This window comes from Lepidochelys kempii, chromosome 4, assembly GCF_965140265.1.
Source record: "Lepidochelys kempii isolate rLepKem1 chromosome 4, rLepKem1.hap2, whole genome shotgun sequence".
In the NCBI taxonomy this organism is placed as follows: Eukaryota; Metazoa; Chordata; order Testudines; family Cheloniidae; genus Lepidochelys; species Lepidochelys kempii.
The window spans coordinates 13,385,368-13,398,219 of record NC_133259.1 but is presented as its reverse complement, the minus strand read 5'-3'; the positions used below and the strand labels follow the sequence as shown (position 1 = coordinate 13,398,219).

The 12,852-nt window shown below is 49.4% G+C and overlaps 1 protein-coding gene across 1 annotated transcript; it reads left to right on the top strand.

Moving 5' to 3' along the window:
* The first annotated feature begins 1,574 nt into the window (after positions 1-1,574).
* SOWAHB (sosondowah ankyrin repeat domain family member B) lies at positions 1,575-9,392 on the top strand. The gene has a single exon (XM_073340437.1). The coding sequence runs from the start codon at positions 1,781-1,783 to the stop codon at positions 3,779-3,781; it is 2,001 nt and encodes a 666-aa protein (XP_073196538.1). The 5' UTR covers positions 1,575-1,780; the 3' UTR covers positions 3,782-9,392.
* Positions 9,393-12,852: the final 3,460 nt, after the last annotated feature.

Sequence of the window (12,852 nt, the reverse complement as noted above, 5' to 3'; positions counted from 1 at the left end):
CAGCAGCACTGGGAGTTCACTTTAAACCCTTTCCTGCCAACTGCACTCCTAGGACGCAATCTTGTAACTGATAGCATGCAACTCGAGTGCTAAGTGCAGGCCAGGCCCCATTAACTTTATGAGGCTCACAGCAATCTGCCTGTGCACTGTCAATTGCAGAATAATAGTATTTGTCAGCCTTCCTTGAAATACTCCCTTGAATGCCAGTATCCTACACATTAGACATTGTGCTTCACACACCTAGTGTCTTACGCAACAGGAAGGAATTTAATAGTAAATACTTATGAATGAGTGTCTCTCTCTCCTTGTGTCTTACAATGAAATCTGGCACTAAAATATAAGCACGGAGACAAGGAGAATAGAAATCCAGTTCTCCCCTCAGTCAATCCTTCCATCTCAAACACATAAATTTTTCAGATTAAATCTATCCCGTTGAAAATCACATTTCTGTCTGAAAATTGCATACCTATAAGTTACACTTAAGATAACGATAACTGTCAGGAGTTACAGAAATAAATGTGTTTTACTCTGATGTTTCAAGATTTTAACTTTATTTTAGTTTGCTCTATTTTTCCTGTGATGCCCATCAGTTACACTCTAATCCTAGAACTGGGTCTGCTAGCATGGGCCCATGCTTCACCCTCTGATATCTATCAATGGGATAGAATAAGGATGTGTGGGCCTCAGCCTGGGTACTGGGGAAACATGCTAGCAGTGCCCATGCTAGGAGCAAGGTTTTAAGCCCTGATTCTGCCAATACCTAGACACCCGAGTAACTGGCACTCATGAGCTACTCAGCTGTGCAAAGTTACTCCCACACCTAAATGTTTGCCTGAGGGCCTTAATCAGTTTCTCATGGAAAAACCCTTATGCATACCTAGTGCTCACTCTGAAGCCCATTTGACTTTAAAAACCTCTAGATCAGGCCCTTGAACTTCATCAGAGGAGCAGAAAACCCCTCAGAGCACATTTTAAATGCAATTTCGTTTTGTTCCTATAATTTTACGCTGTGTTGTTTTCTATTTACACATCAGATCACACACCTTTTTCAAAAATAAATGGGTTGGGTTTTTGTTTTAAACTCAGGCCATACTACCTTAAGAAACTGGATTAGTTTTTTCCAAAATGGAATGGACAGCCAGCCTTTACCCTGCAGAAATGCCACACACTTCAGGCGGAAAACGGGGGAAAGGGGGGCGTTTTACAAAATCTGTTTCTCCCAGATCCCACCACCTCCCCCTCCAGAGGAAACTTACTTGTGACACCACTTTGAACGCCAGGCAAAGCAACACACTTCAATTCTCCCCACCTTCTTTGGGTGACAGCCCTGAGCGTGGCTGTGATCAAAGGAAACGGGAGAGGGCAGGTAAGGTGAAAGTAAAAACAACCACTTGCCCACAGGTGAGAGCTGAGTTTCTCTGCCTCTTGCCCTTCCTGGGCTCTCACTCGGTGTGACTCCGGCCTGACTCATTAGGGAAAGCAGGGGAATGCTCCTGCCTGAGAGAGGGGAGGAGCTGGGGGGGGTGGCTGGGCGGAGCAGAGGCGAGCGGGTGAAACTGACTCCAGGAGGAACTTTACCAGGGACGGGTCTCAAGGAGAAGGGCGAGCGTCTCCCTGCGGTGCCAGCAGCTGCCCAGGAGAGGGGCTGCAGGCCGGGGGCTATGCTGGGCTCGCTGGGCAGGGGCGAGGTGAGGTGACAGCCCCCCGCTGCTGCGCTGGCCGGCCGGGGGCTGCCCTGCCCGGGTGTCGGTGACCCGCACCGAGAGACGGGGCCAGAGCCATGGCCAGGGAGCTGAGCCAGGAGGAGCTGCTGGATTTCCTCTGCCAGGCCGGCGGGCGAGTGACCAACGCCGCCTTGCTGGGGCACTTCAAGCGCTTCCTGCGGGACCCCGGGGCGGCCGGGCAGGTGCAGCGGCGCCGGGAGCAGTTCAAGAGCCTCGTGAACTCGGTGGCCACGGTGAAGCAGGAGGCGGGCGGCGGCCCCAAGTACGTGGTGCTGAGGAGAAGGTACCGGGACCTGCTGGGCGAGAAGCTGAGGCCACCTGCCGCGGAGCCGCCCCCCGGGCCCGGGCGGTGCCAGGGGCAGGGCCCGGCCGGTGCGCCCCCGGGGAAGGAGGCGGCTCCTCCAGCCGCCCAGCCAGGGAGCGGAGCGGGCGCCGCGGGAGGCCGGGGGAGCGGGGCGCACGGCGGGCTCCGGGAGCAGCAGCGCCCGGCCCCCCGCGGCCGCCTGCCCCGGGATCATCCCCGCTCCTGCCCGGGCGGAGCTGGCCGGGGGGCTCCCGGCCTCCCCCAGGCTGACTCAGGGAGGCAGGGAGCGGAGCCGCCTCCTGCCCCGGCTCGGGCCGCGGGCGGCCAGGGGCCCCCCCCGGAGCGCTGCGCCCCGAGCCCGGAGCTGCGCCGGGCTGCCCCGCTCGCCCTCCCCGGGGCGCCCCGGGCTCCCGGCCCCTGCGCTCCCGCCTGGCTCCGGCAGCAGCGGACCCAGGAATGGGTGGAGGGGAGCCGAGGTGCGGGGCAGGCGGCCCGGGACAGCTGGTCCGCTCCTCTCTCGGCCGACGGCAGCTGCCCGGCCCGGGCGCCCCCCGAGGGTGGCTGGAGGTGCCCCCCGCCCGTCTTCAGGAGCATCCGCTGCCAGCTGGCCCTGCAGGACCTGGAGGATTTCGTGGAGCAGGCGAGCCCCGGGAGCGAAGGGGGCAGCGGGGGTGGCACCGGCAGCGAGGGGAGCGACTCCCCGCAGGAGGCGGGGGACAGGGCTGCCAGCCCTTCCGGGGGAGCAGGCCAAGGGCCCAGGGACCCAGGGGTGCTAGCCTCGCGCTGCCAGCCGCTCAGCAACGGGGCCCCCAGCCACCGCTACCTCCGCAGCAAGGGCAGGGCCAACGGGCAGGTGGTGGAGGTGAATGGCACCGCGCCCTGCACCCGCCACTCCTTCAGGAGCAAGAGCGCCCAGGAGAGCAGCAGGGTGTCCTCTTCCGAGGATGAGCTGAGGGCCCAGGACCAGGGGAGGAGAGGCCGGCGCCCCCGGAGATCCAGGAAGATGGCCAAGGGGGCAATATTGGCTTCCCCAGGTGTGGACACTCCCATCACGTTCCAGTTCTTGGGCTCTGTGCAAAGACAGACTTGTGTGCCTGCAGAGGAGGTGCTGCCCGTCCCGCAAAGACCTTTGGACTCCAGGCCCTCCTCTGTCCCGCTAGACCCCAGGGAACACAACTGGATCGTCATGGTGGCTGCTGGCTCCTGGGTGCAGGTCCGGGCGCTCTTCCTGGAAGATCCCCAGCTTGCTTTGCAGAGGGACTTTATTTCAGGCTACACCGCACTCCACTGGATCGCCAAACATGGAGCCAACCAAGTGCTCCAGGACTTGGTCAGCGGGGCCGAGAAAGCGGGCACCCCCCTGGATGTGAACGTGAAGTCCAGCTGTGGCTACACCCCATTGCACCTAGCGGCCATCCATGGACACCAGAGAATCATGAAGCTGCTGGTCCAGAAGTTGAACTCCAAGGTCCATGTGCGGGACAGCAGTGGAAAGAGGCCTTGGCAATACCTGAGCAGCTCAACCTCTGGAGAAGTGTGGCAGCTGCTGGGGGCTCCAAAGGGCAAGACAATCTTCCCTATCCAGCCCTTAGTCAGACATGCCTCGCCCCCCAGAAAGGCCAAGAGCCAGGAGGTGGCCAGGAGCATCAGCAGGAAAACCTCCCTCGCAGCCTGCCTGAAACCAAAGCACATGAAATGGAAAATGTCTACCAAGTACCCTGCCCTGAGGGAGCGGGAGGAGTATAGTGACTGACAAGGCAGCAGAGTTTCCCCAAGGTGGGGACCACATGTACAAGCCTTGGGTATTTGGCACAGAGCCCTTCTAGGCAGGTTGGTTCGCACAATGTGGGGTCAGTCTAGAGGTGGAGGAGAGGGGGCACTTTCTGGTTACCTTAGACTCTTACACTTGAACTACTAGGGGATCCTTTTCTGGCCTATTTTTAATAGAAAATCCATCTAGAAACCTTCTGTCCAGTGAGCTAATGCTCTGACAACTCCCTGCCATATGAGACCGCCAACTTTGGGAGGCAGCTGGGGGCACTTGCTCCCTGAAGCTTAGCCATGACCCCTACTTGAGATCTCAGACTACTGGCCCCTAGTTCAGGCGGTTAGTCTCAGAAGCAGTTCTTTAGATGCTGGAAAGGTGTGGTGGTGAAAGATAGGCAAGGGAGTAAGTAGTGATCACAGGAAGAAAAAGATTTTGAGAAAACCCTAAATCATCCCTATCTGACCTGGCCTCCAGATTGAAATCAAGAGCAGAGAGTGAGCCAAAACTCACCTTCAGGTACTTCCTGCTGTGGAGGGAGGCACAGATCGTCACCAAAACAATAACAGAAATATTCACGTGTCGGGGGAAGGGAGTGGTGATAAAGCTGTTAAATTGGAACATCGTGTGCACTACACTAGTTGTACAGACAAATAATTCATGTTAGCAGCCAAGGGTGTGTGAGGAGAGAATGGAGACTCTTCCCTTGGGAATGTTAATGAGAGACCTGAAGAATCCCTGGCACAGTCCTCCTCCTAAAGACCCAACCTTTAAAGCTGCTTTGATGAACATCCAAGCCTTGTTGTTTCAGTGTAGATCAAAAGAGTAACTGAAAAAGGCACTGTCACAAAGATGAGAAATATGGCTAATCTATTTAAAAAACAATGTTTTTAAATTAACAAGGTTCCTAAAGCTTTTTTTTTTTTTTTTAATAATGTGCATTCATTAGTCATTCATCATGCTGCCAGTTAGTGTTAAAACATTTTCTGGAAAGAAAATGATCAACAAAGCAGGGTGTCTGATGTTCTTCTTATTCTTTTCATCCACAGCTGAGGACTATTTGCGGGCTTTCACATCTTCCTAACACAACACACACAATCAGCAATCATACACCTTGGTGCTGGGCTACTTGTCCAAGGCCAGCTTCATTAGTCCTGTTGCATTTATGCCATCTGCCTGTCTTTCACATTTGCACAGGTAATTATTCCTAAATGCAACTGACTGGTTTTTGATAGTTTTGAAAATTAGATGAATTCTCCATTTGAATATTCTATGCAACAATTTTTTTCTTGTTTTTGTTCCTTCAGTTTAAAGGAAATATTTCATGGGTTTTAAGCTATGGAATAATATTTTACAAAACCTAAATTGGGGGGGGGGCAAGTTTATACACTGGCCCTTTAACCTTGATGGATTTTAATATTTCAATCAAGGGCTGAACTCACTTTTAAAGTCAAAGAGGTTAAAGAGCATGTGGCGAGCACCCTGCCGTTTCCAGGGGCCTTTTGTCTGTGAAGTCTCTGGGTGGGATGGAGGTAAGAGCAGACACTCGGGGGGAGGGGTTGATATTCATTCCAGAACTGGGTCATTCCAAGCCACTCCACACCCACCTTCTTTACAGTGTTCAGCATCACGGGGTGTGCTAACAGTCTGCTGCTGTACCTCCCTGCTCACTTCAGGGGTGACGCTCACCCTGGCACATAAGGCCCTCTTAACGTGCCCCCCCCCAAAAAAAAACCCCCAGGGTACGGCATGCTGAGTGGAGCAGGCATGAAGGGAATCTTGTACCTACACTACATACTGTAGACAGGGGCCCTCAACCAGTCCCTTGAACGTGGAAGGTCACAATGGCATGAGGGTCAAAGTTACAGACCGAGATTGACATTTATGCAGATTTTTCTATCACATAGGTTTAGTAGGGCCAAGGCAGCCGTGATCACTTACCCACTTAGTCCCTGACAAATACCCCTGCTGCAGTCAATACTGAGCCTGGGGCTGATTTCCTCCCCTTCCCGCCCCTCGATATGAGTGATGCCTACTTCTAGCATTCACTCCCATGGCCCCTGCTTTATCCTGGCTGTCCCTGTTTGGGGTAGATGAGTGGGGCACAGCTACAGCGGAGAGGGGAAGGGCCATAGGGGTTGATAAGGGCAGCACTGAGGTCAGCCATCCACCAAGATGGCTAGGCTCTCCCTAGAAGCCCTGACCCTTCTACCCAGCTGTTCCAAGGCTGCCAGGACACTAGTACATATTGAAGTTTGTGCTCCCTGCCCGCTCTGGTGGGCGAACCATGCTCATGTGTGGCAGGCAACAGCCATTACTGCTAGATCAATCACCTGCAGAGGAAGGGCTAGAAACCTTGCCCTTCATCTTACAAAAAATATCGAAACCCACAGGCTTCCATCACCTGAGCTCAAGGATCTCTCTCCTAAACCACCAGGTGATATCACACAGACCCTGATCCTACAAAGGGTGCTTAACTTTACTACCATCACTAATCCCAGCCAAGTAGTAAAACCAACTATTTCCCATAACCTATGCCCTATACCCTATCAGCATGTAACCTCAGGAGCTCTATGAGCGTGAATGCACAAAACTTCTGACTTGACTTGACCCATTGCATGGTTTTTTCAGTAGGACAAGGCATGATCTGCCCTGTGTTTGCAACCCAAAGGCTGCAGCATCCTAAAGCATTAGTCCCAGAAAGTGAAATTGGCTGGAAGTGGAATATACTGAAAGTGACACTGCTGAGTCTATTTTCATTATCCAAGCTGAGCAAACGGCACAAAGTTAAACCAAGAGAGCATAAATAGCAAAGAGCAACTTAGATTTTTAATAGGCTAAGATGTTATCCAAAAACAGGGAAGGAACTTTTAAACTGGCTTCTGGAAGTTCAGTCTAGGCAAAAGGAATGGGCCCAGCAAGAATCAGTTACATCTGATAAAAATCAACAAAGCAGAATGGAGAAGAATCATATTAATAAAACTTCAGCTATTAATTCCCTTAAGAAAGTCTCACATGGCAACTAAAAGCAAGTATAGTTGAACCTTGAGGTGAAATTCCAAGACGCTGGTGAAGAATGGCTGTATAGTTCTGCCTTGTTAGTCTTTGCTTGGTTATGTTTATATTTCTGTGTACTAAGGGTGAGATTTTTCAAGCAATTGGAGGGAATTAGGTGTCCAATTCAAGGGAACTGGGCACCAGACACCCACAGGTGTTTTTGAAAATCTCAGCTTATATTAATGTTCACATGCAAAACAGCAGCATTTGAATAAAAGCTGAAATCCCTTCCTTCCTGCTCCCAACCCTCTGCAGCAACTCATTGTATCAGGTATGTGCACTGTTCTGAGTCCCCTGGCTATGAGTTCCACAGGTTAATTGTACAAAGTACTTCTTCCACACAATGCATAATTAACCTGTGGCACTCAGGGCCATGGGCTGAGGTGATGGCTAGAAGTATAACTGGGTTCAAAAAACAACTAGGTCATTTCATGGAGAATAGATCCATCAATGACTATTAGCCAACATGGTTAGGGATGTAACCCCATGCTTGGGGTGTACCTAAACCTCTGACTGCCAGAAGAGGAAGATGGGGTGGATCCATCCAACTGCCCTGTTCTGTACACTCCCCCTGAAGATCTGGTACTGGCCATTGTCAGAGACTGCTACTCTGGATGGACCATTGATCTGACCCAGTATAGCCGTTCTTATGTTCCTAAGTATCTGAAAAAGTGATTGTGTAATGGGAATGCTGACAGAACCTTCACTCAGATGGGGCCAGCAGATGGATCTCTTTGATCTTTTACTACAGGATTGTTTATGAGCCCAGTGGTTGCTGACATTAATAATACCTAGCTCTTATGACACCTTTTTTAAAGCATTCAGTCATTTCATATAGGCACAGAAATTCACTTCACCCACAAAGTCTGAGTAGTCAGGCTTTCTGCAGGCAAAGTCTACAGGAGTGAAGAGGGTGAAATCCATCCTTCAACCTATAGGTACAGCATGGGGTCACAGGACAGTTTCCTCCCCTCCCCACTCCCCCTTAGCTAGCAATCCAGCCTATAGTCTTCAGTAGCTGCTACAACTGCAGCACCTTTCCTCTCCAGGATCTAGGGTCAGCAGCTCTGTGGATCGAAGAGCATCCCCCCCGCAACATGCAGAGTGTGGGGATTCTCTAGAACCCCCACGTCCATCCCTCTCACAGGGTGCAAACATGAGGCTTCTGGGGTGCATTTCACATGCAAAGAATTAAACGGATTTTGCAATGAAAGGGAAAAATCCTGACGCTGTTGAAGTCAACGGGAGATTTGCCATTGACTTTAGCAGAGTCAGGATTTCACCCACCATTTCTAGAGTCTATGGCAACAGATTTGACGGCTGCATCCTGGTGCTGCTGTCAGCACAGTCTGAGAAGCAAGTTCTAAGGAGACTCCCCTTCAGGCTGTTCAAAATGCTGCTTTATCTTGGGCAAGAACCTATGATGAAGCTCAAGCCAGAAAGATCCCAGCTTGTTTTCCAGAGCCGGAGAGCATACAAGGCGGTCCAGTTAAACTTGCTGCCCCTTTATGTATAAAACTGAGCAAGCTTCCCATGAAGCCATTGAGACTCATGAACACGGAACCCCCGCATACAGTCACTTTTCAGATTAGAACGACACTAGCAAGAGATGAATGAAAACCGCCTAGACAAGACAGAGCCTTTCGGCTCTGCGAGAGTCCATGTAAATGGTAAACTGCTCTCAAAGTGCTAAGTGTACGCTCTGAATCAAAGGACTCCATGCTGGTATGTACTGTCTTGTCTTAGCTCTATTTTTATGAGCAGGGGGCTGGGGCCAATGACTGGGGACTACCTCAGAAGTGGTGAGCTCTCAGTACCACAAATATCCTGAAAGGTTTTAGTGCAACTGGAAAATGGTTCCTGTGCAAAGAAATACAGTTAAACCTTCTCAATTCCCCTTTCATGACTAGAACAACAAGGAGTCCGGTGGCACCTTTCAGACTAACAGATTTATTTGGGGCATAAGCTTTCGTGGGTAAAAAATCCACTTCTTCAGATGCATGGAGTGAAAATTACAGATGCAGGCATTATTATACTTACACATGAAGAGAAGGGAGTTACCTCATAAGTGGAGAACCAGAGTTGGCAGGGCCAATTCAATCAGGGTGGATGTAGTCCATGACTAGGAGATTCTTCGCATATTAACACATTTTGCGAAGCAGAGAGTAAGGGAACAAATGCAATGTGAAGATCTGAATAAATCAAGGAAACTGCCTCACAGAACGTACTTTCTTCTTTGACTGTGACAAGTGCTGTTTGGTTTAAATTATTTATGCCGGTACTTGGTGGTGCACTAGTGAAGGTATTGCCTCTTTTGAATGAGCAGTGGTTTCTTAAGTGCGGGAAGCCTCATTACTGCTCTTTAGATCTTGTTAAAATAAAAGGTTGAGATGACAGGGCTGTTGTGAAAATAACTAGAGTGGCAGGTTAGCAATGTGAGTATTAGCAAGGCTTCGTTGTACAAATAACAGGGCAGTAACCAGTGGCACCAAGTCTCAGAGCCCCGGTCAGGTGACTCAGGCTTGCAGGGCTAAAAATAGCAATATAGATGTTCGGGCTTGGGCTGGAGCCTGGGCCTGGAGACCTCTCCCCCCCTTGAGGGAGTCTCAGAGCCCAGGCTCCAGCCTGAGCCCCGTGAGTCCAAGTCAGCTGACCCAGGCCAGCCCTGGACACGCCGCTGGGTTATTGCAGTGTAGGCATACCCTGGTGGGCTAGATTGAGGCTAGCCTTTCTGAGTGGGATTTGCAAGAATGCTTAAGTGACTTAGAAGCACAAATCCCACAGAAAATCTATGGGACTTGTGCTCCTACATCACTCAGGTCCAGATCCTCTGAGGTACTTGTGTGCCTAACTCACTGAGGATCTGGGCTCTGGGGACTTTGGAAAAGTCCATCCTGTATGGCCACACAGGGTAAAGAGAGAGAGTAAACTTCCTTCCCCACTCGCATGGGCCATGTGTTGCCAGCCAGAAGTGCAGCTCCTGAATATGGGGGGAAGCACAGGGGCTGCTATCAAGTTGCTTCCCCACTCCCCCTCCGAGCAGCTTGTCTAAAAGGGCGGGGATAGCAGGCAGAGCCAGGGTCACCCCTCACACACCAGCTGGTGGAGCTGCATGGCCTTATGCTGCACCTTTTAAAGCGACAGAGCAAGTTTACACCCTGACACAGTACAATGTGGGAGCTCCAGGAGGGATCAATAACTAGAACTGTTTGAAAAACAGGAAAACCATTTTGCAAAAAAGTTTAAGATCTTGAAGTGGTTTCAGTTATGTTGGGTCTGAAGCAGCTCCACCTTTCATGGTATTTCTCAATGTGGTTGTCAGAGTTTCTTGTATATCAAAATGCACATTTTCTTACCAGGCTTTTAGTAAGTGGAAAAATCTCAATAATTATTTTTAAAAGTTCTATAAAATTAAAAGCATTATGGAAAATTTGGGGGAGGGCAGGAGAACCAGAATGTTTCAGTGACAGTGATTTTTCATGAGAAGTTTCACTTTTGAGAAAAAAGACCATTCTGGAACAAAGAAACGTCTGCTGTGAAACATTTCAACCAGGTTTATAAATAACCATTTTGGGCTAAGGGTGAGGTGAGATCTGGAATATGAGCTGGGGCAGCTCCGAGTCACTGCAAGGGGATGCAGGAGATGGGAGTTTGCAGGTGATAGGACAATGAGGGAGGCACATTGCTGATTATAGGAAAGCAGCTGTGAAACTGAAAAGAAAAAGTTGTTCTAATAATATTATTTTAAAAGAGGAAACCGCAGGGAAGGGCAGGAAAGAAGGTGAAAATGAGCAAGCCTTTCCCCTAACACGAATATGCAATTCAAACCTTTTAAGCCACTAAAGCACAGCTGAAAAATGATACAATTTCATGCACAAATCCAGTGTTTTCCTTGGCCATCTGTCAATATTAGCAGACACACGTTGACATCACTTGTGCTACAGACTTGTTCAGAACACAAAGTGCTTCTGACATGTGATTTGGTGTTAGGGTCTCGCTATGGCTATTGACCACAGTGAAGAGAGCGCTTCCTGATGCTGTAAGGTGTGTGTATTCACTACGCCTACATATACAACCCCGATTAGAAAACCTCCAGGGGCCGCGCCTCAGAAGGTGTGAATTGTCACAGCTCCTTTGTAGTCAGTGGGCCTGTAACTATACCATCTGAGGATCTGGCAAGCAGTTCTTGGGCACGAAACATTGCAAATACATCGTCTAGTATCTGACTGTCACTGGGGGCATAGAAGTCAATGGAGCTGCTCATGTGAATAAGGGTAGATATGTGTGCACGTTTGCAGGATCAGGCCCTTAGATCAGATGATCAGGATTTCAAACAACAGAGGTAATTTTCAGTAGCATTGATCACTCCCTCCCCTCTCCTCCGTCATGGAAATATCCACCTGAGAGGATCTTGTGCATAGAAAACCCTCCTTCAGGGATCCTCTGTGGGAAATGAGGCCATGTGGCCTTGGAGAAAAATTGCAAGGATGAGCCACTCCGAGACACCAGCAGGTAGGAGCAGCTGCAGATGCAGCTAAAGCAGGAACCTTCAGACATTCAGAGAATGTTCTACGGTTTTGACAGAACTCTCTCTGCCCTGTGCTGATTGGCTGTTTGCTCCATCCCTCTCTCTTTCACAGTCTTTTTACCTTTTGTTCCCTCAACACCTGCCCTGTCCCCCTCACCCCTTCAGTGTCCCCTCTGTCTTCCCCTTTCTTTCCTTTTAGTTGATTCCCTCCTAACTGAAACCTACCCCCAAAAATCAATACCATTGTGGAACTAGCAGGACAGTGGCTGCTATCACATAGTTCACTCTGCCTGTGTGCTCTACCCCTTCTCCCACCCTGTGTCTGTCTTGTCTATTTAGATTGCAAGTTCTTCAGGGCCATTTACTATTGTTTGTAGAGTGCCTTGCATGACAAGGCTCCAGTCCGTAGGCACTACAGTAATAAACATGGAGTACGAATAATAAAAGTAGAAAATGGCTCCCTCAAGAAGGTAATATTGGCCAGCTGATCTGGTCTCATGTCATGGATCTTGGAGGCCAGCACTCTGTTAAAGAAATGAGGATTAGGTAATCAAGTGTGCATAGCACTTTAAAGGAGAGTTACAAGTGGATGGCATAAAGAGATTCCAATTTCAAATCTCCCACAGGCCGCAGATATTCTACAGATCACACTAGTGATATGCAAAAAAATAAGTAAATAAAAAAAAATCCATACTTGGCAAATAGACTTTTTGCCTTACTCACATTTGTGTGGGTGTACCACCAGAAATGGCAATGGACAACAACATGGGGCAGGTTTGGTTTGAGTAAGATTTTTCTATGAAATGCTTTTTATCATCTTGTCTTTTAACATGACATTATTCCTTTATCAGGTGATTTGTGTGCACTCAATAGCAGCAGATAAATGAAAATTGTGCTCTTTAAAATGGCCTCTTGCTGTTTCTACCTAGAAAGGACATAAAAAAACAAAAGTCCCAAGCCCCAGACAGTTAAACAGGTAATTCAGAAGGACTGGTTAGCATTACCTTCCAATGGGTCACAGTTACTGGTCAAAATCCACCCAAAGTCAAAGTAGCTGCCAATCAACACCGGACCCCCGCACAGAATTGTTTATTGGGGTTTTGTGGCCAATCTAATCTTTCAGTTCTCTTGGCATCACACTTCATAGCTCTGCAGAACAGAATGGCAGGTCTGACATAGCAAGTTATTTTACAGTGTCTTACGTGGTGCAGAATCTTCCTTATACAGCAAAGGAGACTAATTAACAAGCAATGCGGATCCCATTATGGATGACAAGGAAACAAATGATCCTGTCTGCATTGCATAGCAATAAAATTCCCACGCAGCACAGAGGAGATGTTATCACAGCTTGACCAAAGTCCTCAGAGCAGTTAGCAAGAGTGCACAAGTACATGGGCTTGTACAGGGAACTGGGAGAATGACTTAGTTCTTATTTACATGTACAGAAAGGGAAGAGAAAACTCTTACTAAGGAG